A 22,660-nucleotide genomic window follows, 5' to 3' on the forward strand; every position below is an offset into this window, starting at 1 on the left:
GTTGGCAAGGTTGGTTTCTCCCGAGGCCTCTCTCCTGGGCTTGCAGACGGCCACCTTCTCCCTGTGTGCTCCTGTGGTCTTTTCCCTGTGCACGTGAGACACCTCTGTGTCTCTCCGTGGGTCCTCATCTCCCTTATTAGGACAGCAGTCAGATTGGATTAGGAGTAGGGCGCCCCTTAATGTCCTCGTTTTAACTTAGCCTCTCTTTATCTCTATGTCCTCATCAGTCACATTTAGAGGTATTGGGGGTTAGGGGCTCGACATAGGAGTGCGGGGGGAGGACGCACTTGAGTTCTTGATGTGACATGCACGCATGTGCTCTGTGCTGAGAAGCTTGACTGTGGCAGGTCGATGGTGACAGAGCAGATTCTCACACTAGTTTTCCAGGGGATTTGCATTTTTAGAATAAAACTGGGTACTTTTCAAGTGTTAGGAGCCGTTTGCATTTCATCTCCTGTGATCTTTCTGTGTCATTTGTGAAGGGTCCTCACACCTAAGAATGGTATTTGGGATATGGATGGATAAGCACCTTTGAACCCTCCGCCCCAATTGAGGCTTACGTTGGTACAGCAGCAAAGGCCCCTGACCTCCCCCAGCTGTCGTTGGCTTCTCTGAGATGTGAGTTCTGGGGGCCGTGCCAGGCCAAAGTCCTGCCACCTCGACCGTTTGCACTCCTTTGGGTAGTCCCCTGTCTGCCCTGTGGGCCTGGAGACTGGGACTGCTCCCCACAGCTCTGCTTTAGGTCTCCTCATCTCTCAGAGCTGTTGAACATGGGCCCGCCAAAGCCCCGCTCCTCTTTTCCTTTCTTCCTGCTTGTGTGCCTATTTCATGCTAGTGTCACCGAACTCAAGTTCATGTGTCCAACGCACCGCAGAGCCCATCACTGAGATGTCGAGTGTGAAGGCTGCCATACGAAGATACAGGAGACAAGCCTCAAACCTTCCCTAGTGTTGACGAGGATGTGGAGAAAAAGGAACCCTTGTGCACTGTTGGTGGGGATGCAAACTGGGGCAGCCACTCTGCAAAACAGTATGGAGGTTCCCCAGAAAGTAAAAAATGGAATCAGCATATGGTCGAGTAATTCCATTACTGGGTATTTACCCAAAGAATATGAAAACATTAATTCAAAAAGATACATGCAACCGTATGTTTAGTGCGGCATTATTTACACCCACCAAATTTTGGAAGCAGCCCAAGTGTCCGTTGATAGACGAATGGATAAAGATGCGTGTGTGCGTACGTATGTATAATGGACTATTTTTCAGCTGTAAAAAAGAATGAAATCTTGCCATTTGCAACAACATGGATGGAGCTAGAGAGTATTATGCTAAGTGAAATAGGTCGGTCAGAGAAAGACAAATACCATATGATTTCACTCATATATGGAATTTAAGAAACAAAACAAATGGGGGCGCCTGGGTGGCTCAGTCGTTAAGCGTCTGCCTTCGGCTCAGGGCGTGATCCCGGCGTTCTGGGATCGAGCCCCACATCAGGCTCCTCCGCTGGGAGCCTGCTTCTTCCTCTCCCACTCCCTGTGCTTGTGTTCCCTCTCTCGCTGGCTGTCTCTCTCTCTGTCAAATAAATAAATAAAATCTTAAAAAAAAAGAAGCATTAAAAAAACAAAACAAAACTAATGAACAAAGAAAAAAAAACCCCAGACTCTATAGAGAACAAACTGGTGGTCTCCAGAAGGGAGGTGGGTAGGGGGAATGGGTGAAACAGCTGATGGGGATTAAGAGCACACCTCTGATGAGCACTGACTAATGTATAGAATTGTTGAATCACTATATTGTACACCTGAAACTAATATAATACTATGTGTTAACTATACTGGAATTAGAATTAGAAAAATAATCTATCTGAAGGAGATTAAAAAAATAGAATGGGGAGCCTGGGTGGCTCAGTGGGTTAAGCATCCAACTCTTGATTTCAGCTCAGCTCATGGTCTCAGGGTGGTGAGATATGAGCCCTCAGCCTGGCTCCAAGCTCAGTGGGGAGTCTGCTTGAGATTCTCTCCCTCTGCCCTTCTCCCAGCTTGTGCATGCTCTCTCTCTCTCTCAAATAAATAAATAAATAAATCTAAAATAAAATAAATAAAAATAAAATACACACACACACACACACACCCCTACCCCTGCCTACCTGTTTGACAGATGGAGAACCACCCTCCCCCCACCTTTTGCCTTTCCGTGGAAGGGGGTGGTGGGACCCTTCCCTGGCTTCCCTCAGGTCCTGTGGCTGCCTTGGGTCTCCGGTGGGGTCAATGGCGTGGTTATCCCTGCCTCCCGTGTCTGTGTCCCCAGAATCAAAGCCTCAGCACCGGCCTGTCCATGACCCCTAAGGCTGTGGGTCTTGGCTATGTTGTGTTGGGAAGGGTGGCCATGGCAGGTGGCTTGGCAGGAGTGGACGGAGGCTTTCATGGGTGCAAGGTTGTACCGGGACCCACGGTCCCATCCTGAAGGTCCTGGCACAGGCTGTCAATCCCTGCGGGGGACCCCACCAGGGTTACAACATAGGTCCTGCTTGGAGGGCTGGGAGACATAGGAAAGACCCCTCTCTGGTTCCCTATCCGTCCTTCTCCCTCCGTGGCCTTTTGTCTGTCTCTGAGTCTCACTCTCTGTTGGATGAGTGAATGAATGAGTAAATGAGCAAATGAAGAGTTCCTCACTGCCTTCCTTCTTCTCTCTGTCTCTCCATCTTGCTTCCAGGTTCCTCTCTCTCTCTTGCCCCTCTCTCACTCCTCCCCTTTACTGCATGGCTGTGGCCCCTGTCCAATATGGTAAAGCCAGCTGGGGTTCTCTGTGCAGGGTTGGGTTACAGTCCTGGGCATTGGACCCTGGGCTCCCTGATGGGTCTGGGCATGCCGGGTCTGAGCCCAGCCTCCCATCTACAGCCTGGCTGCGCCTGCCTGGCTTCGCTCCCTTCTGCCTGGGCTCCAGGATGGCTGGCTCTGGATAGCCTGGCTCCTGGGGGCTGCCCGGCCCTGCGCCTCCCTCTCCACTGGGGAAGAGTCTGAGACAGCTGTGCTCCTTCTGCAGCCGGTGGCTTCCAGAGCCCCTCCTTAGGAAGGACCTTGGGCCTCAGCGAGGGTCAGTGTTGTGCCTGTTCCCAGTCCCTCCTTCCCAGAAAGTCCTGCCACAGGCCTAGGACCCTGCCTGATCCAGTCAGAGTGGTCAAGGGGTACAGGGTCCTCACTGGCTGGGCTGAACAATGAACTGTCCTTGAAACCAAGGGTGGGGACAGCCCTGCCAAAGTCACATGTCCTACAAGTATGTGTTTGTGGGGCGTGGAATTTGTCCTTAAAAGTCCTGCTGGGCCGACTTCAGTTCCTGTGACAACAGTGGGGAAGGCACCACAATTGTCTTGCATGGGTCAAGAAAGTCGCAGTGGCTCCGACCTCCTCAGGTCCCAGAATGAGGTGGAGGCAGCTTCCTGGGACGCCCTGGCTCAGTTCCCAGGGGGCTGCTCCGGCTGTTACTGGCTCCATGAGCCACCCCCAGCATAGGCCAGTGTGGATGCTAGGCCCCAGCTTCCAACCACCCACGGCTGTACTCTGGGTCCATGGTGACCCTGCCCACAGCCCAGCCCTCATCATCTCAAGACTTGGGTTCTGACAGAAAGGAAGTGCACAGGACAGTCCAGGAGAAAGGCCAAAAGGCAAATGGACAAGGCTGGGGAGTGTGGCTACACTGGGTGAGGGGCACAGCAGGGCTGAGGGCACTTGGGCTGTGGTAGGGTGTCGCACAGGGGAGCACAGGATCCGATTTGGACTGGAGAAATCCCCTGTGGTGCTGTGTGGACCAGGACAGAGGGCCTCGGAGGGGGTAGAGGGGCTGGTCAGGAAGCTGGTGACGTTGGAGGGATCAGGTCTGGGTAAGGAGGCGGGAAGACTTCAAGGGGCTGGCCTGAGCCCCAGGGGGGTGGGGGTGCTGCACCTGAGGTGGGGGCGCCCAGAGGAGGACAGCCAGGAGAGAGGGGCCTTGAGGTGTCTGGGTAGCGCAGTCCGCTAAACGCCCAACTCGTGGTTTTGGCTCAGGTCCTGATCTCATGGGTCGTGGGATGGGTCTGAGTTGGGCCTCTGCGCTCAGTGGGAGTCTGCTTGGATACCCTCTCGCTCCACCCCGTCCCCTGCGTGTGTGTGCACGTGTGCACGTGCTCTCTCTCTCAAATAAATAAATAAGTAGAGAGAGATGTCTTTACCAAGTCAGGATGTCAGGACGGTTACTCAGACTGGAGAGAGGAGAGGCCTGGGCTGGGGTGGGGGTGGGGTCATGCAAGTGTGAGTGTGTGTGTGTGAGAGAGACAGACACACTCTGTGTGTGTGACTCTGTGTGTGTGTGAGAGTATGTGACTGTGTATGTGTGTGTGACTGTGTGTGAGTGCGTGACTCTGTGTGAGTGTGTGAGAGTATGTGACTGTGTATGTGTGTGTGACTGTGTGTGAGTGCGTGACTCTGTGTGAGTGTGTGAGAGTATGTGACGGTGTATGTGTGTGTGACTGTGTGTGAGTGCGTGACTCTGTGTGAGTGTGTGAGAGTATATGACTGTGTATGTGTGTGTGACTGTGTGTGAGTGCATGACTCTGTGTGAGTGTGAGAGTATGTGACTGTGTGTGAGTCTGTGTGTGCGACTGTGTGTGAGTCTGTGTGTGTGTGTGTGTGTGTGTGTGTGAGGCATAGACGCTGTGGGAGGAAAGACACAAAAGGCCTTAAAGACCAATAGTGTGTGTCTGCCAGGGAGCCTCCCACCTCAGCTAGGATTGTGAAAGCCGCCCTGGCTGCCCGGAAGCCAAGCTAAGGGGGTGGCCCAGCCAGAAGGAAGAAGCAGGCCATGGGGGTGTCCAGGGTTTTGTAACACCCCGTAAAGGAGGAGAAAGGCCAGGCTGAGGACCCTGCTCTGGAAAACCGGTGACAAATCTCCAGCAGCCCACCCCGCCTCCATTCCACAGAGGCCAGGAGGTGTGGAGGCTTGGCGGGGTGCCCAGCTAGGAGCTCAGAGGAAGCAGGTTTCAGGGAGGGGAACATATTTCTTTGGGCCCCATTTTGGAGGGCCCAAACCAACCCCCGGAGGCAGACCTGAGTGGAGGGTAGGTGAGGACAGCGGGAGGTGCCGTCATGCCGCTGGAGCTGTTTCTGGACCTGTGCCCGCCCCCCTGCCGCGCCATCTACATTTTTGCCCGGAAGAATGGCATTCCCTTTGAGCTGCGGTCTGTGGAGCTGGGACGGGGTGAGCCTTGACTAGGCTGGGCTCCATGGAGGGGGTGTCCAGGGGCCAGGACTTGCTGAGTCAGTCATCCTCTCCACCCCTCAGGGGAGCACCTGAAGCCTGAATTCCTGAAGGTGAACCCCCTGGGGAAGGTACCTGCCCTCAAAGATGGGGACTTCCTGCTGGCGGAGAGGTAATGGGGTCCTCTGTGGAAGCTTCTGGGTTGGGGGAGGTGGAGGGAGAAAGGCAGAAGGCTGATGACCCCTCACTGAGAGATTTTTCCAGAGAGCTGTGGCTCCCCCTCCCTCCTTCCGGCTCACCCAGCTTGGAGGCAGCGGGCTGGACTAGGGGGCTGCTTTGGAGCTAAAGCTGGTAGCTTCAGCCTGGGGAAAGGGCATAGGTCCCTCAGTCAGGCCTAGACAACCTGGAGCCGGCTGGGGAAGATCCAAGCTTGAGGCCAGCCCTCCCCAGATGTCCCAAACCCAGCCTTTCAGTCCCAGGAGCCAGGAGCCAGGCGGCCCCAGAAGCCAGGCGGCCCCAGATTTGCACTGGGCTCTGAATCCCAGGTCCCCCCATCCTTGCTCTCTGCAATGGACAAGTCACAGAACTTCGTGCCCCGTGTTTCTCCTCCGTAAAATGGGGAGAGTAATGTAACCCTCTCCCAGGACTTGCCTAGAATAGAAACTGGTCACCAAGTACCAGGAGCCCAGGGGGGATCAAGAAAGGAGTTCTGGGGGGCACTGGCCTGGGAGGGAACTTGGAGAACCCTCGGGCAGGGCATCCATGGCAGGTCTGCCTTCCTCCCGCTCAGTAGGACCCTGATGCCAGAGAGCGGGGCCTGGAGGCAGAGGGCTGGCTGGGGTAGTAGTAGGGAGGGGAGGTGGACATGTGGGCCCATGGGGGAGGGCTTCAGGAATGGAGCAGTTTGGTGGGGAAAAGAAGACTTTTGGTGGCGATGTGAGAATGGGGGCGTCCCCCCTGGAGGTGGCGATGGAGAGAGATCCAGTCAACTCATCCTGCTGGCGAGAGATGTTGCCTAGCACTGAGGGCTGGGGAGATCTCCAACACCCCCTGTTTGCAGCGTGGCCATCCTTTTATACTTGAGCCGCAAGTACCACGCGGCGGCCCACTGGTACCCACCCGAGCTGCAGGCCTGCGCGCGTGTGGACGAGTACCTGGCGTGGCAACACACCGCCGTCCAGCTGCCTGCCACCAACGTCTACCTGTGTAAGGTGAGACTCCCAGCCCTAGTGTGCAGGCTTGGGCAGAAGCCGGAGCGCCCCGTGCTGGAAAGAACCCATTGGCACATATACAGCCTCCCAACCCCTGTCCCAGCTAGACATCTGCAATCTATCACAGCACTTTTCCCCAGAGTCTGAAAGTCCCCTCAGAATCCTTCTGAACACAGTGCCCCGGGGTATCACCGATGGAGGGTGGCCAGGAGGGGTGGCGAGGTGGTTGAGGACATTTGGAGGAGCCCCGGATAAGCTGCCTCGATTCTCCCCTGCCCAGTCCCTCCTGCCCTATTTCTCGGGGCTGTCCGTGGACCCCGTGCGCCTAGATCGGCTGTTGGGGAAGCTGAAACCAGCTCTGCAGCACCTGGATCGGGAGGTCCTGGCCGCCAAGCCCTTCCTGGCCACCGAGCAGCTCTCCCTGGCAGATCTGATGGCATTCACGGAGCTGATGCAGGTGTGCTTCTCTTGCCTTCTCGCCCTCTGGGGGGACTCTGGGCCCAAGGCTGAGTCCCCTGCTCCAGCTACCTTGTCTCCCCAGCCCACTGCTGTTGGCTGCGATGTCTTCCAAGACTGGCCCCGGCTGGCAGCATGGCGAGCCCGAGTGGAGGCTGCTCTGGGCCCTGAGCTCGTCCGGGATGCCCACAGGCTTGTGCTACAGCCTCGGGACCCCCGGGATGCCCAGCGGGACCCCAAGCTGGCCCAGGAGCTGGTGCAGAGACTGCTGGAGCGGCTCAGCTGAGGGGGTGTGGCCGGGCCCGCTCCCCTGCACTCTCCTGTCCCAATAAACATGCCCTGTGCCCTCTGCTTGCCTCTAGCCTCACTCGGCCTTGGGAGGTGGGGTCTCCCCACTTCTGAGCAGAATCTAGAGGGACAAGAGATGTTCCGCGATGACGCAGCCTAGAGTGAGCAGCACTCAGGCTTCTCCATGTGCGTGCAGTTACCTTCCTGAGTTGCCAGGTGCTCCGTTCCCCTGGCCACTGACAGTCCCAAGCCAGGCTAGAAGTTTCTGGGCTTCTCTGCATGACACAGCCTGCCTGGCCCACCCCTGACACCCCCTGTGACATTGTCCCTGGTGCCCTGACTGCTCCCAGGCTCCTGTTTCTTTTTCTCCCAACACTTTTCTAGCTACAGTTCAGGCTAGACTGACCTACGCATACCCCTAAGCCCTGCTTCTGAAAGCCTCCGTGGTTAGTTCTCATTGCCCTGTTCTCATTCTGGACCTGCAGAGCCCCTTGGGTCACATTCTGCACCGAAGTTCTGGCCCTGAGAATTCTCGTGTGTAGGTCCTTCTCAGCAATGGGCCACAGGCACAGACATGCACCAAGAGGGAGGGGAAGGGCAGGGCTGCAGGTGGCCCCCACCTTCTGCCCCTGAGCTAGGGGCCTTCTCTAGTCTACTCCTGAGTCTCCCCAGAATCCTTGGTCTGTGAGAATTCCGGGCTTCCTGGCCTCATGACAACACCAAATGAAACAAGAAGTTCCAGAACGCGGGGTCCTGGGCCTGGGTTGGAGACGGCTGAAAGGCACAGGGTCAGGGCCAAGGGCTCAGGCTGCATACAGGCCCAGGTTCAGAGCCTGGCGGCTGTGGCTGGTGGGGGTGCCCAACGTGTGTCTCAAGATGGTTCTGGAGCTCTATCTGGACCTGCTGTCAGCATCTTGCCGTGCTGTCTATATCTTTGCTAGGAAGAACAGCATCCCCTTCGACTTCCAGTTTGTGGATCTGCTAAAGGGTAGGCACCCCCTGCTGCCAGGCATAGGTCTGGCCCAGAAGGGAGGCAGGGCACAAGATCAGGGTGTCTCTAAGTGGAGACGCAGAGGAGACTCCTCCCATCAAAGTCCACAGGGGAAGAAACATTTTCAAGGGAATCGTAGGCTGTCCATTCTTCCCACACATTCTACCTGCTATAATGAACAGGCCCTTATAAGGTAAAGTGGAAGACGGCGCTGCTGAGCATCCCCCAGTCTCCCTTCCAGTGCCCTTGGCTTTTCCGTGTGGGAAGGTAGCATCTTGTTAGCTGCAGCACCTCTGGTCAGTTGGCAAAGGCTGCGGAAGTGTGTGGTCATTCAAATCACACCCGTCCTCCCCACCACGTTCACACCTGCTCAGGGTGACACAGACCCTGAGTGAGTTGCAGGGCGCTGGTTTCCAACACTACCCCAAGCATGGAAGGGATTCTTAAAACCTGAGGTTACAGAGGCAGAAGTTTCTAGAACATAGAGGAGGAGAACGGGTGCTCTGAAATGAGGTGTGAGTCCAGCCCCAGAAATGTTTCCAGGCTGATGCAGCTGGCTGTGGAAGGGTTAAAACTCCCAGGTGATTGGGATACCTGGCTGGCTCAGTTGGTAGAGCGTGTGGACTTTTGAGCTCAGGGTTGTGAGTTCAGTCTCATGTTGAGCAGAGAGCTCACTTGAAAAAAAAAAAAAGAAAAAACTGAGTTCAAGTCCATGTTGAGCAGCGCTTACCTTTTTTCTTTTTCTTTTCTTTTTTTTTTTTTAAGATTCTATTTATTTGAGAGAGAGCGAGCAAGTGGAAGACCAAGAGCAAGGGTGAAGGGCAGAGGGAGAGGGAGACGCAGACTCCCTGCTGAGCAGCGAGCCCGATGCGGGGCTTGATCCCAGGACCCGGGGATCATGTCCTGAGCCAAAGGCTAACACTTAACTGACTGAGCCACCCAGGTGCCCCGAGTAGAGCTTACTTGAAAAACAAAACAATACAAAACAAGTTTCCTCAAAAAGTTGAAAGTAGGGGTGCCTGGGTGCCTCAGTCCTTAAGCGTCTGCCTTCGGCTCAGGGCGTGACCCCAGGGTCCTGGGATCGAGCCCCGCATCGGGCTCCCTGCTCCGCTGGGAGCCTGCTTCTTCCTCTCCCACTCCCCCTGCTTGTGTTCCCTCTCTCACTGGCTGTCTCTCTCTCTGTCCAATAAATAAATAAAATCTTTAAAAAAAATTTTTATTATGTTATGTTAGTCACCATACAGTATATCCTTAGGTTTTGATGTAGTGTTCCATGATTCATTGTTTGCGTGTAACACCCAGTGCTTCATGCAGTATGTGCCCTCCTTAATACCCATTACCGGCCTATCCCAATCCTCAAACCCCCTCCCCTCTGAAGCCCTCAGTTTGTTTCCCAGGGTCCATAGTCTCCCGTGGTTCATTCCCCCTTCTGTTTACCCCCTTTCATTCTTCCCTTCCTTCTCCTACCGATCTCCCTGCTATTTCTTATGTTCCATAAATGAGTGAAACCATATGATAATTGTCTTTCTCTGCTTGACTTATTTCACTTAGCATAATCTCCTCCAGTCCTGTCCATGTTGCTGCAAATGTTGGGTAATCGTTCTTTCTGATGGCTGAGTAAAAATAAAATCTTAAAAAAAAAAAAAGTTGAAAACAGAGCTACCCTATGACCCAGCAATTGCACTGCTAGGTATTTACCCCAAAGGTACAAATGTAGTGATCCGAAGGGGCACCCGTACCCCAATGTTCATAGCAGCAATACCCACAATAGCCAAACTATGGAAAGAGCCCAGATGTCCTTCAACAGATGACTGGATAAAGAAGATGAGGTGTATATATAATACAATGGACTACTACTCAGTCATCAAAAATGATATCTAGCCATTTACTACGACATGGCTGGAACTAGAGGGTATTGTGCTAAGCAAAATAAGTCAATCAGAGAAAGACAATTATACGATCTCACTCATACGTGGAATTTAAGAAACAAACGGAGGATCATAGGGAAGAGAGGGAAAAATAAATCAAAATGAAATCAGAGAGGGAGACAAACCATAAGAGACTCAATCATAGGAAACATACTGAGGGTTGCTGGAGGGGAGGGGGATGGGGAATGGGGTAACTGGGTGATGGACATTAAGGAGGGCATGTAATGTAATGAGCACTGGGTGTTATATAAGACTGATGAATCACTGAACTTTACCTCTGAAACTAATAATATATCATATGTTATTTAATTGAATTTAAATTTAAAAAATTAAAAAAATTAATGACCTTGAAAAACAAAACAAAATAAAACACATCAACAAAACAAAACTTTCCATAAATTGATTGCATATGAGAGGCTCCCTTTTGGATTCCAGCTGTGTGCTGGGGCCCCTCGCTGCCCTGCCCCTTTCAGAGGGGGCTATAGAGGGTGAGATCGAGGCTTCTAGGGCTTCTGCTGATTCATGGGCTGTGGCTTCAGGCCCAGAGTTGGGAGTGGGGGCTGGCGGCCTCCAACTTCTGTGAGCCAACAGGTTGTCCTGGGATGGGGACAGGAGTCTTGATCCTAATCCCTGTTCTGCCACTGACTTGCCCTTTGACCTGAAGTGAGCCATGGTATTCCTCTGGGTTTGTTTCCCCTTCTAGAGAAGATGGGGAGGAAGGCATTTCTGCCTCTGGGAGGCCTGGTTCTCTCTCCCCTGGAGTCCCGGCACCCTCAGACCTTTACCTTTCCTGCCCCTCTCAGGTCACCACCATAGCAAGGAATACATAGAGATCAACCCTATGAAAAAGCTACCCAGCCTCAAAGATGGAAAATTTATCTTATCTGAAAGGTAAGTCTTCCCCAGGACCCCCACCCCCACCATCAGCCTCTGCTCCTCCTGGGAGATCCATGTGGCACTGACCTGCTAGTGCTTACCTTTCATCTACTATGAACAATTTTATATGTACGACCGCAGTAGAATGCATACTAACTAGTGAGGAGTACAGCGACCTCCACATGGTTCCTATCACCCAATTCCAACAGTGGTCCACTCGGGGAGCCCATTTTTTCATCACCTGTAACCCACTCTATTCCCCTGCCTGCCAGCCACCCCATCATTTCATCCATAAATGCTTAGGAATATACTTTTCAGAAATAAAGGCTCTTAAAAAAAAGAAAGCATCAGGGGCGTCTGAGTGGCTCAGTTAAGCATCTGCCTCTTGATTTCGGCTTAGGTCATGATGTCAAGGTTGTGAGATCGAGCCCCACCTTGGGCTCCCTGATGAATTTGGAGCCTGCTTAGGATTCTCTCTCTCCCTCCCCTATGCCCACCACCCCCACCTCGCACGCACACACACACACTCTCTCTCTCTCAAATAAATAAATCTTAAAAAAAAAATAAAGCATCAATACCATGAGGACACTCTGTAAAATTAACAAGAATCCCTGGATTTCGACTAATATCCTGTTTGTATTCAAAAGTCTCTGATGATCTCACAAATAGTTTCTTTGTAGCTTGTGCATTTGAATTTGGCTCCGAGTAAACGGCCAAGTATTGCAGCTGGTGATCTGCCTCCTGGGTCCCTTTTCATCTGCAGCCCTCTCCATGACCCACCTTTTTTGCGTTTGGATTTTTTTTTAAGGCTTATTTATTTGAGAGAGAGAGAGAGAGAGAGCTCAAGCCGGGTGAGGGGCAGAGGGAGAAGCAGAGTCCCCATGGAGCAGGGACCCCGATGTGGGGCTCGATCCCGGGACTCTGAGATCATGACCTGAGCTGAAGGCAGACGCTCAACTGACTGAGCCCGCCAGGCGCCCCTTGCCTTTGCATTTCTGTTGAAGAAACCGAGTCCTTTGTCCTGTGGAGTTTCCCACAGTCTGAGTTTTGCCAATCACATTCTCATGGTGTCATGTTTATGTGGTTTTTCTGTCCTTTCATTTCCTGTAACCTGGTCATTGGAAGTAGAAGTTTTGTATGATTCAGGGTTGACTGGTTTTCAGGCTGCTTCAGAAGCGGTGTCATAAGTTTAAAGAACATCTTCCAAGTGGACCACGGGACCTTGGGGGGGGCCCAGGGCGTGGATTCTTTTCCTAGAGCTGCTGTTGCAAGCTACTAACGACTGAACGACTTGGAACAATGGAAATGTATTTTTTTTTTACAGTTCTGGAGGTTAGAGGTCAAAATCGAGGTGTTGGTAGGGCCATGCTCCCTCTGAAGCTGGGGAAGCTTTGTTGCAGGTGTCTGTCTTAGGTTCTGGCAGCTTCAGGAATTCCTTGGCTGGGAGACGGCCATCTTGCCTTCCGTCTGTACATGTCTTCGTGTCCAAATTTCCCCATTTCATAAGAACACAAGTCATATTGGATTAGAGTCCACCCTAAGACCTCATTTTATTTTTACTTTTATATTTTTAAGTGTCTCTACACCCAGCGTGGGGCTTGAACTCATAATCCTGAGGTCAAGAGTCATATGCGCTTCTCACTGAGCCAGCCAGGCACCCCTTTAAGACCTCATTTTAACTTGATTACCTCTGTAAAGACCCAATTTCCAAATCAAGCTCCATTCTGAGGTCCTGGACATTAGGATTTCAACACATCTTTGGGGGACACAATTTAACCCATAACAGTCTGTCCCCTGGGCCCCCCAAATTCACGTCCTTCCCATATGCAAAATATATTCACCTCATTCCAACAACTCCAAAAGTCTTAATCACTCTGGCATCAACTCTTAGCCCAAAATGCCAGCGTCTACATTACCCAAATCAGGTCTGGGTGAGATTCAGGGTATGATTCATCCTGGGGCAAAGTTTTGCTCTTCCTGTGAACCTGGGACACCGGATGTCAAGTTGTCCTGCTTCTAAAATACAATGGGGATGGGCGCCTGGCAGGCTCAGTCAGTGGAGCATGTGACTCTTGATCTCAGGGTCTTGAGTTCAAGCCCCACATTGGGTGTTGTAGACATTACTTAAAAATAACAGTAAAAAAATATGATGGGGGGACACGCACAGGATGGATATTCCCATTCCCTAACAGAGAAATAGGAAGGGGGAAAAAACCTCATGCATCCCAAGCAAGTCTGAAACCTAGCAGGGTAAATTGCTTTACATTTTAAGGCTTGAAAATCATCGTTGTTGGCTCCAGGCTCTGTCCCTTGGGCCTGTTAGGGTGGTGGCCTCACCCTCTGGACCAGGGAGACCGAGGCTTGGCCCCCACCTGCACTGCCCTGCTGCGGGCCTGCTGGTGGCAGGAGAGCCCTGCTGGCGCCAGTGACCCTCACCTCCCCACCAGTCCAGCCAGGGGAATCTGGGTCTAGCCGAGATGGGCAGACTCTCCCCTGCCCATCCTCCTGTCCATCTGTCTGGAAAAGGGTCAGGCCCTCCTTCTCAGGGTATTTGATGTTCCCAGGGAAGGACGTGCATGGGCCTAGTCTGAGCCACCCTCTTGCCTGTGGACCACTCACTGGCCGGGGCACTGGGACCCCTGACTGCCAGCGCCACCCCCCCCCACCCCCAGCAGAATCATTGGATTAAAGATGACAGAGCAGGTCCATGACAGAAAAGTTGGTGAGAGGGTGCTAGGCAGACAGAAGGCCGGGTGCCCACTCCAGGGTAATCCCAGGAGCTGGGATGCTAGCCGGGTGCCTGCGCCCCAAGAGATGGGGCTCCTCCTGGCACAGCGAGCTCTGGTCTGCTACGGCAGTAAGAGGAGTTCAAGAATATTCTGGTGTGGATGGGCCCCACCTGGCCCCAGTGCTCCCAGCGCAGGAGCCAGGAAGGCCGATGCCGAGAATGAGCATTGGGGCCCCAGCCTCAAGGTGCAGGACAGAGACACAGAGTGTAGCAGTGGGGGCTGTGGGCTCAGGCAGAATGGCACAGGCTGCCCAGAACAGTCATGACCCAGGATTGGCCACCAAGGGTGGTGTTCCCAGAGGTCACTAAATGGGGAGAGGCATTGGGCCAGTGAGGCAAGCGTCAGCCTGTCCCTTAGGCTTTTCATGGAGGCTAGGGACCATCCTCTCGTCTCTGCTGCCAATTCATTCTCCTCCCCACCTGACTCTATCCATCCCCTCCACCCCCCTGGTCTGCCTGGCCAAGGTCACACACTATGCCAGGTGGTCAAGAACAATGGCGGGGCTTGGGCTCAGGCTCGGGCTCAGGCGTGGGGCCCAGCTGCTGGGGTCAAACCCCGATCCTGTCATTCATGGGCTCTGTGTCTTTGGCAAGTCAGTTGTATCTCTGAGCCTCAGTTTCCTCAAATGTAAGCATACTGGTACCCACCTTACAGGGTTATTGTGAGATCCCCTGAGATGATTCAGGATTTAGGATTTCTGTCCTTGATATTTCCCCCTTCTTATAGAGTTGGGCCTCTGGGGCCTCCCTCCTCCCTCCCAGGCTGCTCCTTCCCTTCCTCTCCCCGCACCCATCTCTGCTCCTGTCTCATCTGCTGACTCTGCCCAGGTGGTGCTGGGGGGGCAGGGGAGCAGGGTGGGTGGGGCGGGCACCTGCTCCTTGGACTTTGATGCCTATCGGACTCCAGCTCAGGACTCTCTAGGGCCCCAGATATCCTAGACACCTCAGACGCCTGTGTCCACCCTGCGTTCCTCCCTTCCTGCCCCCTGCCAGCCAAGAGCAAGACCATCCCCTCCAAATGGTACCTTCAGTCTGTACCCTCCCCATGCCCCCGTGGCCTCTGCCCTCTTCATAACCCCTCCACGCAGTACCAGAGGGATCTTTCTTTCTTTCTTTTGAGATGTAATGGCCATACAGCATTGTATTAGTTTCAGGTGTACAACATCATGACTTGATTTATGTATATATTGTGAAATATCACCACGGTAAGTTGCAGCTATGTCCAACACCACATAGAATTGCACATTTGTCCCCTTACGATAAGAACTTTAAAGATCTACTCTCTTAGCAACTTTCAAATATACAATACAGTCTTATTAACGTTGGTCACAATTACATCCCTGTGGCTTATTTTATAGCGCGAGTCTGAACCTTTCGACTCCCTTCATTTCACCCCCTCCCCCCATCCTCCCCACCCCCCACCTCCTGCAACCACCAATGTGTTCTCTGTATTTATGGCTTTGTTTTTGTTTGTTTTTTAGATTCCACATATAAATGAGATCACACTGTATTTTTCTCTGCGTGGCCTATTTCATTTAGCATAACGTCCTTAAGTTCCATCCATGGTGTCACAAATGGCAGGATTTCCTTCTTTTTTATGAGTGAATAATATCCCATTGTAGGTTTACACCGCATGTCTTTATGCAGTCATTCATCGTTGGACACAAAGTTGTTTCCATGTCTTGGCTTTTCTAAATAATGCTGCGATGAACATGGGGGTCCAGATGTCTTTTTGTTACAGTGTTTCGGTTTCCTTCAGATAAATATCCGGAAGTGGGATTGCTGGATCCTACAGTAGTTCCATGTGGGACCCTCCATATTGTTTTCCACAGTGGCTGCACCAGGTTGCACTCCCACCGACAGTGCAGAGGGGTTCCCTTCTCTCCACACCCTCGCCAACACCCGTTATTTCTTGTTCCTTGATGACAGCTATTATGGGCTTGCGGTGCTATCGCACTGTGGTTTTGTCTTGCATGTCCCTGCTGATGAGTGATGTTGAGCACATTTTCATGCGTCTGTTGGCCATGTGGAGGTCTGCTCTGGAAAAATGTCTCCTCAGGTTCTTTGCTCATTTTTGGTTGGATTATTTTTCTTTTCTTTTTTTTTTTTTTTTAAAGATTATTTATTTATTTATTTGACAGAGACAGCCAGCAAGAGAGGGAACACAAGCAGGGGGAGTGGGAGAGGAAGAAGCAGGCTCCCAGCGGAGGAGCCTGATGTGGGGCTCGATCCCAGAACACTGGGATCACGCCCTGAGCCGAAGGCAGACGCTTAACGCCTGCGCCACCCAGGCGCCCTGGATTATTTGTTTTCTTGCTCTTGAGTTGTAGGACAGAGGGATCTTTCTAAAATTCAAGGTGGATTTTCTCATCCTCCTGCTTAAGTGACCATAACCTTGACGATTAAGTCCATATCCTCCTGCATCTCCAAGGGCCTCCCTGGGTGGCCTCCACAGTATCTCTGGCTGACTCTGACCGTTCTCCCCGCCCTTCTTCTGGTTATGCTTTTTCCTTTTCTCCAAATTTCTACCTCTTACCCCTGAATTCCCATACATGTTGTTCCCCATCAAGACTGCCCTTCCTGTTGCCATCCACCAACCCCCATTTACCCTGCTGGCCTCCCTCTTGCACTCACTGACTGCCAGACTGACTGCTTTTCTTGCACCCTTTGAGCTCATCCTTCCCCTGGAAGAACGTCAGTGCCTAGAGCCCACCTCCGGCTGGAGGTCCTGCATCGGACCCAGGCCACGCTGGGGTGGTGGGTGTAACAGGATTGGGAAAGAAGGCAAGAGCAGTGCCCCTGGCTTTCCCTTTCTACAGTGTGGCCATCCTTTTCTACCTGTGCCGCAAGTACAGCACACCCTCGCACTGGTACCCACCAGACCTGCACACACGCGCCCGCGTGGATGAGTTCATGGCCTGGCAGCACACCGCCATTCAGCTGCCCATGAGCAAGATCCTCTGGGTCAAGGTGAGCGGGCCCAGGAGTAGGGCTGACCACCGGTGAGGTCAAGCAGGGCTCCCTCCCTTCCTGCGCCTCATTTCCTTGGCTCCCTCCCCTGCCTGCCTTACAAAGCTGATGGGAGCGTGGAATGAACCATTGGGTATGAAAAAACCTTGTAAAAACAGGGGGAAGGGCACCCAGGAGGGGTTGATAGTACTCAAGCTGGGATAGGATTCAAGAAATTTCATTCTGAATTAGAAAACCTCAGAGTCAAAGGGCCCATAGAGACGACCAAATTTGAAGAGGACCAATAGCCCGTACGTGTCCCCTTACTTCTTATCTCATGCCAGTGACAGACATCACTAAGCAATCACAGGATTACTTCCTGCTGGGATCTCAAAATCCCCCTGAACAATGGCCCTAGGTGACCTCTACCAACCAGAACCACTAAAAGAGGTGAACCTACTTTATGTCCTTGGTTCTGTCCACCATCCCTCAGCAGCTGAAGACCGGAGGGTCAGATGGGACAAGAGTGCAGCCTTCTCTTCCCTCCCCTCCCCACCCTGGCCAGATGCTGATCCCAATGATCACAGGGGAGGAGGTTCCAGCCGAGAAGACAGAGCAGACGCTGCTGGAGGTGAAGAACAACATGCAGCTCTTTGAGGAGAAGTTTCTGCAGGACAAGATGTTCATCACTGGGGACCACATCTCACTGGCCGACCTGGTGGCCCTGGTGGAGATGATGCAGGTGTGGAGTGGGGTGGTGGGGGCACAGACCCTGGGCACAGGTGAGACTCCTCTGTGACCACTGGGGCCATAGCCTGAGGATAGGTTGCTGAAGGAGGAGACGTGGAGGACTGTGGGAGCCAGGGCTGGGGTGCCTGGACCCCCCCCCCAGGGGTAACAGGCAGCACAGATTTTGAACTAAGGAGGATCACGATTATCCATGCTTCACAATGATTTTTCAGCGTGAAAAGGGGCTGGAGGGCAGGCCTGGGAGAGGGAGAAGAACCCAACATTTCTCAGTGAGTCAGCCAGGATCCTGGATGCCTCCTTCTCCTGTTGGACTCCCCAGGAAGTGTAGAGAGGCCGCAAAGTGTCCTTCCAGCTGAGCGCTTCTTTTCTAGAGCTCCAGACTTATAGCTATACACAGCAGCTCCCATGACTCTGGGTCTGAGGGCATCCACTGTGCATTTGGGGGGCATATCTGGGTGTGGGGCATTTGTGTGGTTTCTACATTCAGGGGAGGGTGGCCAGTTCTGACCTAGCTGGTGTGCAGGATGGCCAGTTTAGATCCTGGGCAATGTCTTGAGAGGCCAACATAATCTCTGGCCAGTATGCATAGTGTCCATTTTAGTCCCTGGTCAGGGTGCAGGGCAGACCATCACCAGGAAAAACCACTTCAGTTTTTCTGCCCCAGGTGGTGCAGTCCCCTACATTTCACACCCTACCCCTTACATTTCACCCACACCCGCCCCATTTTGGGGCCCGCGAGCTTCTTGGGTGCATGTTTTTTAGACTACCTGCTGGGTCTACCGTTCCAGGCCCTGTGCCTCATCACAAAGCTCAATGTAGAGGAAAAAGAATGGACTTCTTCCCACCCTCGTCTGAGAACAAGGAATTTCCTGGTAGAAGGCAGAACCCATGGAAAGTTTCATGCCGGAGAAGTGGGAGCCATCTGGGCCAGGTGTCACCTCAGAGAGGGATTCAGGAGCCTTGGAGCAAGTGCAGTGACCAAGAACCCTGGAGATTCCGATCTTCCAGTGCTCACCCCACATCTGTCACGTTAACATCTGACCTCTTGCCCAGGCCTGGGAGTGGGGTGGGTCACAGACTCACTCTTTGTGGAAGGCAGATGGGGAGAGCCCCTGAGGCTGTAGGAAGGGACCTAGGTGGTGCTGGTCCCTCCCCTTCCCACCCCCACCCCCTCCCTCCTCCTGGCTGACCACTCCTTCCTCTTTGTCTATCTACAGCCCATGGGAAGCAAGTATAACGTTTTCCTCAATAGCTCCAGGATAGCTGAGTGGCGCATGCGGGTGGAGCTGGCTATTGGCTCTGGCCTCTTCTGGGAGGCCCACGACCGGCTGATGAAGTTGGCAGAGTGGGACTGTTCAACGCTGGATCCCATGGTCAAGGAGAAGATCTGCAAGTTGCTGCAGAAGTTCAGGTAGAAGCAGCCCACCCTGCCAGGCTGGCTCAGCCCTCCGAGCTTCCTTCCTTAGAGGAGACGTCGGAAACAACTCCATCTCTTTGCTTAATAAAGTACTATAACCACCACCATGGCTGCTGAGCCCGGGGCAGTTGGTGTGAGCATAGGGTGTGTATGGTGGGGGAGACGGTGGTGGTCGTAGGTCCTCCCAGTTTCCAAAAAGAGTTTAAAAACTAAAAGTTAAATACGATTAAGGGCACCGTGCTGGCTCAGTTGGTAGAGCATGCCAACTTTTGATCTCAGGGTCGTGAGTTTGAGCCCCACATTGGGCATAGGGCTTACTTAAAATAAATCAACTGGGGGCGCTTGTGTGGCTCAGTCAGTCAAGGAACCCACTCTTGATTTTGGCTGAGGTCATGATCTCAGGGTTGTGAGATGGAGCCCTGTGTCAGGCTCCACGCTCAGTGCAGAGTCTGCTTGAGATTCTCGCGTTCTCCCTCTCCCTTCCCCTCTGCCTCTCCCTCCACTCATATGCGTGTGCATTCACATGTGCTCCTGCTCAAATAAATAAATAAATAAATAAATGTTAAAAAATCAACTGGATTTAATACAGCTTGAAAATAAATACGATTAAATTATCAATAATAATGGTTGATGAATTCAATCCTCCATTCTCGATAATGGATGAAACAAGACAGAAGATCTTCAAGGAAACAGAGGACTTGAATGATGCTGTAAACCAATGGACATACCAGATATATACACAGAACACGCCACCCAATGACCACAGAATACACATTCTTTGTTCTTCTTTTGAAATTTATTATTATTTCCTTTAGTAATCTTTACACCCAACGTGGCGCTCAAACTCACAACCCCAAGATCAAGAGTTGCATGCTCTTCCGACTGAACCAGTCAGGTGCCCCAGAATACACATTCTTCTCAAGTGCACATGGAATATTCTCCAGGATAGATCATAGGTCAGGTCATAAAATAAATCTCAATGAATTTAAACAGATAGAAGTCATATCATGTATGTTCTTGGAACATAATAGAGTGAAATTAGAAACTAACAGAAAACTAGAAAGTTCACAAATATCTGGAAATTAAACAGTATATTCTTAAACAGTCACAGAGAAGTTAGAAAATACCTCTAACACATGAAAACAAAAACACAGGGGTGCTTGGGTGGCTCAGTCAGTTACGGTCTGCCTTCGGCTCAGGTCATGATCCCAGGGTCCTGGGATCGAACCCACAGGGAGCCCCTCCCCGCCATGCTCCCTCCCTCTGCCCCCACCCCCCATGCTCCCTTTGTTTGCCCCTCTCCCTCCTCATGCTCTCTCATGCTCTCAAATAAATAAAAAAAAATCTTAAAAAAAAAACCAAAAACTAACACTAAGCCTTCATAACCTCTTCCAAAAAAAAAAAAAAAAGAGGAAACATTTCCCATCTGATTCTATTGTTACCTGTGTGGAGAACCATTCCAAACTCAGGTTTTGCTTCTGGCAGCTTGAAAATAATAATTAAAAAAAAAAAAAAAAGAAAGAAAGAAAAAAGAAAAAGGAAAATCAATACTTGAGAGACAAGTGATGTTGGGAAAGGAGAGTTTGCTTTATTCAGGAAGCCAGAAACCTGAGAAGATGGTGGACAAACATCTCAAAGATCATCTTCCCCATCCAGGTGAAGCCAGAGGGTTTTAAATGGGAAGGCAAGGGAAGAGGAAGTGGAATTACATGGAGGAGAGGCAGGTGCCCAGGTGGCTAGTCCTATGTGGACATGACCCTGAACAGACTTGCTGGCATCACTGGCAGCTGTTTTTGAATGTGGTCAGGCATTATCTTTTGGGATAGTTTGGTCCTTCACTCCTCATGGCCAGTGGTCTGCAAGTCTCAAGGAAAGTTCTGCTACAGACCAAGGGACTTAGGTCAGCAAACAAGGAGTGCATAAGCTTGAAGACTGGTTGGAGTGCTATTACACTAGGAAGCCAGTGTGACCCTGAGATCAAAGCCAAGAAAAAAGAGCACAAGAAAATAAAATTACATGGCAACACCCCTTAAAAATGCACGTGCAAAAATTCTCAACAAAATACCAGCAAATCACATCCACAGCATATTAAAAGGACTACATATCATGACCAGGAACGCCAGAGTGGTTCAACATAAGAAAATCAATCAATATAACACACAATGCTAATAGAATAAAGAACAAAAATCCCATGATTATCTTAATAGATGCAGAAAAAGCACTTGATGAAATCCAACACCCTTTCAGGATAGAATTACTCAACAAAAAAGAATAGAAGGGGAACTTCCTCAATTTGATAAAGGGCATCTACGAAAACCTCACAGCTAACACCATACTTAGCGGTGAAAGACTGAAAGTTGCCCCCACCCCCAGCAGGAACATGAAAGAATGTTCAGGGTCACCAGAGGGACAGACCAGACCAAGTACCCTCCCTCGAAGATCTACATGGGAATCAAAACTATCTGATCGCATGGTGACAGTGCAACTCTGCCCCACTCCTGGCTTTCTTTACTTGTTTTCCTAGCTTTATTGAGGAATAATTGACAAATAAAAATTGTATGTATTTTAAGTGTACCGTGTGATGTTTCGATACACACGTACATTGTGGAATGATTACCACCATCTAGCTAAGTAACATACCCACCATCTCACATAGTAACCATTTTGTCATTGTCGTTGAGAACAAAGAGGAAGTATTCTGTTAGCAAATGTCAAGTGTACCATACAGTATTGTTCACTGTAGTTGCCATGCTGTACATTAGATCTCTTAACCCATTCGTCTTGCATATCTGAAACTTTGTACCCTTTGATCAATAGCTCCCGATTCCCCCATCCCCTGGTAACCATCTAGTCTCTGCTTCTGAGCGTTCCTTTTTTTTTTTTGGATTCCACACACGAGTGAGATCATGCAGTATTCATCTATCTATGTCTGGTTTATTTCACTTAGCATAATGACCTCCAGGTTCATCCCTGTTGTTTCAAATGACAAGATGACCTTTTTTTTTTTTTTTAAAGATTTTTAAGTTTATTTGACAGAGGGAGACACAGTGAGAGAGGGAACACAAGTAGGGAGAGTGGGAGAGGGAGAAGCAGGTTTCCCGCTAAGCAGGGAGCCCGAGGCAGGGCTTGATCCCAGGACCCTGGGATCATGACCTGAGCCGAAGGCAGACGCTTAATGATTAAGCCACCCACGCGCCCGACCTTTTTTTTTTTTAAGATTTTATTTTATTTTAAGTAATCTCTACACCAACGTGGGACTCGAATTTACAATCCTAAGATCGAGTGTTGCATGTTCTACTGACTGAGCCAGCCAGGCACCCCAAGATTACCTTCTTTTTGAGGCTGAATAATAATCTGTGTGTGTGTGTGTGTCTGTCTGTATGTATCTGTGTATACATATTCCAATAACACTATATTTATCTATAATGGAATATCTATATATCTATAATGGAATATCTATCTATATCTGTTTCCTAACCTCACTAAAATGGAGTCTAGAGGCTAGAAGGGAGACCTTTCATGCCATAGCACTTGATGTCAATTACAGGAAGACTTGTCAGTTACAAACCCCAACAGGAAAAGATGTCCAGCGCTTCTCCTACAAGAAATCCATTACCCAGGGGTGCCTGGCTGGATAAGTCAGTTAAGCGTCTGCCTTTGGCTCAGGTCATGACCCTGGGGTCCTGGGACTGAGCCTGCATCTTCATCAGGCACCCTGCTCAGTGGGGAGCCTGCTTCTCCCTCTCCTCCCTGCTTGCGCTCTCGCTATCTCTGTCTCTCT

The 22,660-nt window shown here is 51.2% G+C and overlaps 2 protein-coding genes across 2 annotated transcripts; both read left to right on the top strand.

Annotated features, from left to right (window-relative positions):
- The first annotated feature begins 4,776 nt into the window (after positions 1 to 4,776).
- On the top strand, positions 4,777 to 7,243 carry LOC123795623 (glutathione S-transferase theta-1-like). The gene is made up of 5 exons (XM_045802491.2): positions 4,777 to 5,225; positions 5,310 to 5,397; positions 6,286 to 6,436; positions 6,717 to 6,893; positions 6,978 to 7,243. Exons 1-5 carry the CDS (start codon positions 5,114 to 5,116, stop codon positions 7,176 to 7,178), a joined length of 729 nt encoding a protein of 242 aa, XP_045658447.2. The 5' UTR covers positions 4,777 to 5,113; the 3' UTR covers positions 7,179 to 7,243.
- Positions 7,244 to 7,365: 122 nt separating this feature from the next.
- Positions 7,366 to 20,119, top strand: LOC123795624 (glutathione S-transferase theta-4-like). Its single transcript, XM_045802493.2, has 5 exons — positions 7,366 to 8,168; positions 10,903 to 10,990; positions 16,583 to 16,733; positions 17,278 to 17,454; positions 18,680 to 20,119. The coding sequence occupies exons 1-5, from the start codon at positions 7,904 to 7,906 to the stop codon at positions 18,875 to 18,877; spliced, it is 879 nt and encodes a 292-aa protein (XP_045658449.2). The 5' UTR covers positions 7,366 to 7,903; the 3' UTR covers positions 18,878 to 20,119.
- Positions 20,120 to 22,660: the final 2,541 nt, after the last annotated feature.

The sequence above is a fragment of the Ursus americanus genome, chromosome 30 (genome assembly GCF_024610735.1).
Source record: "Ursus americanus isolate L20-20 chromosome 30, mUrsAme1.1.p, whole genome shotgun sequence".
NCBI classification, from domain to species: Eukaryota; Metazoa; Chordata; class Mammalia; order Carnivora; family Ursidae; genus Ursus; species Ursus americanus.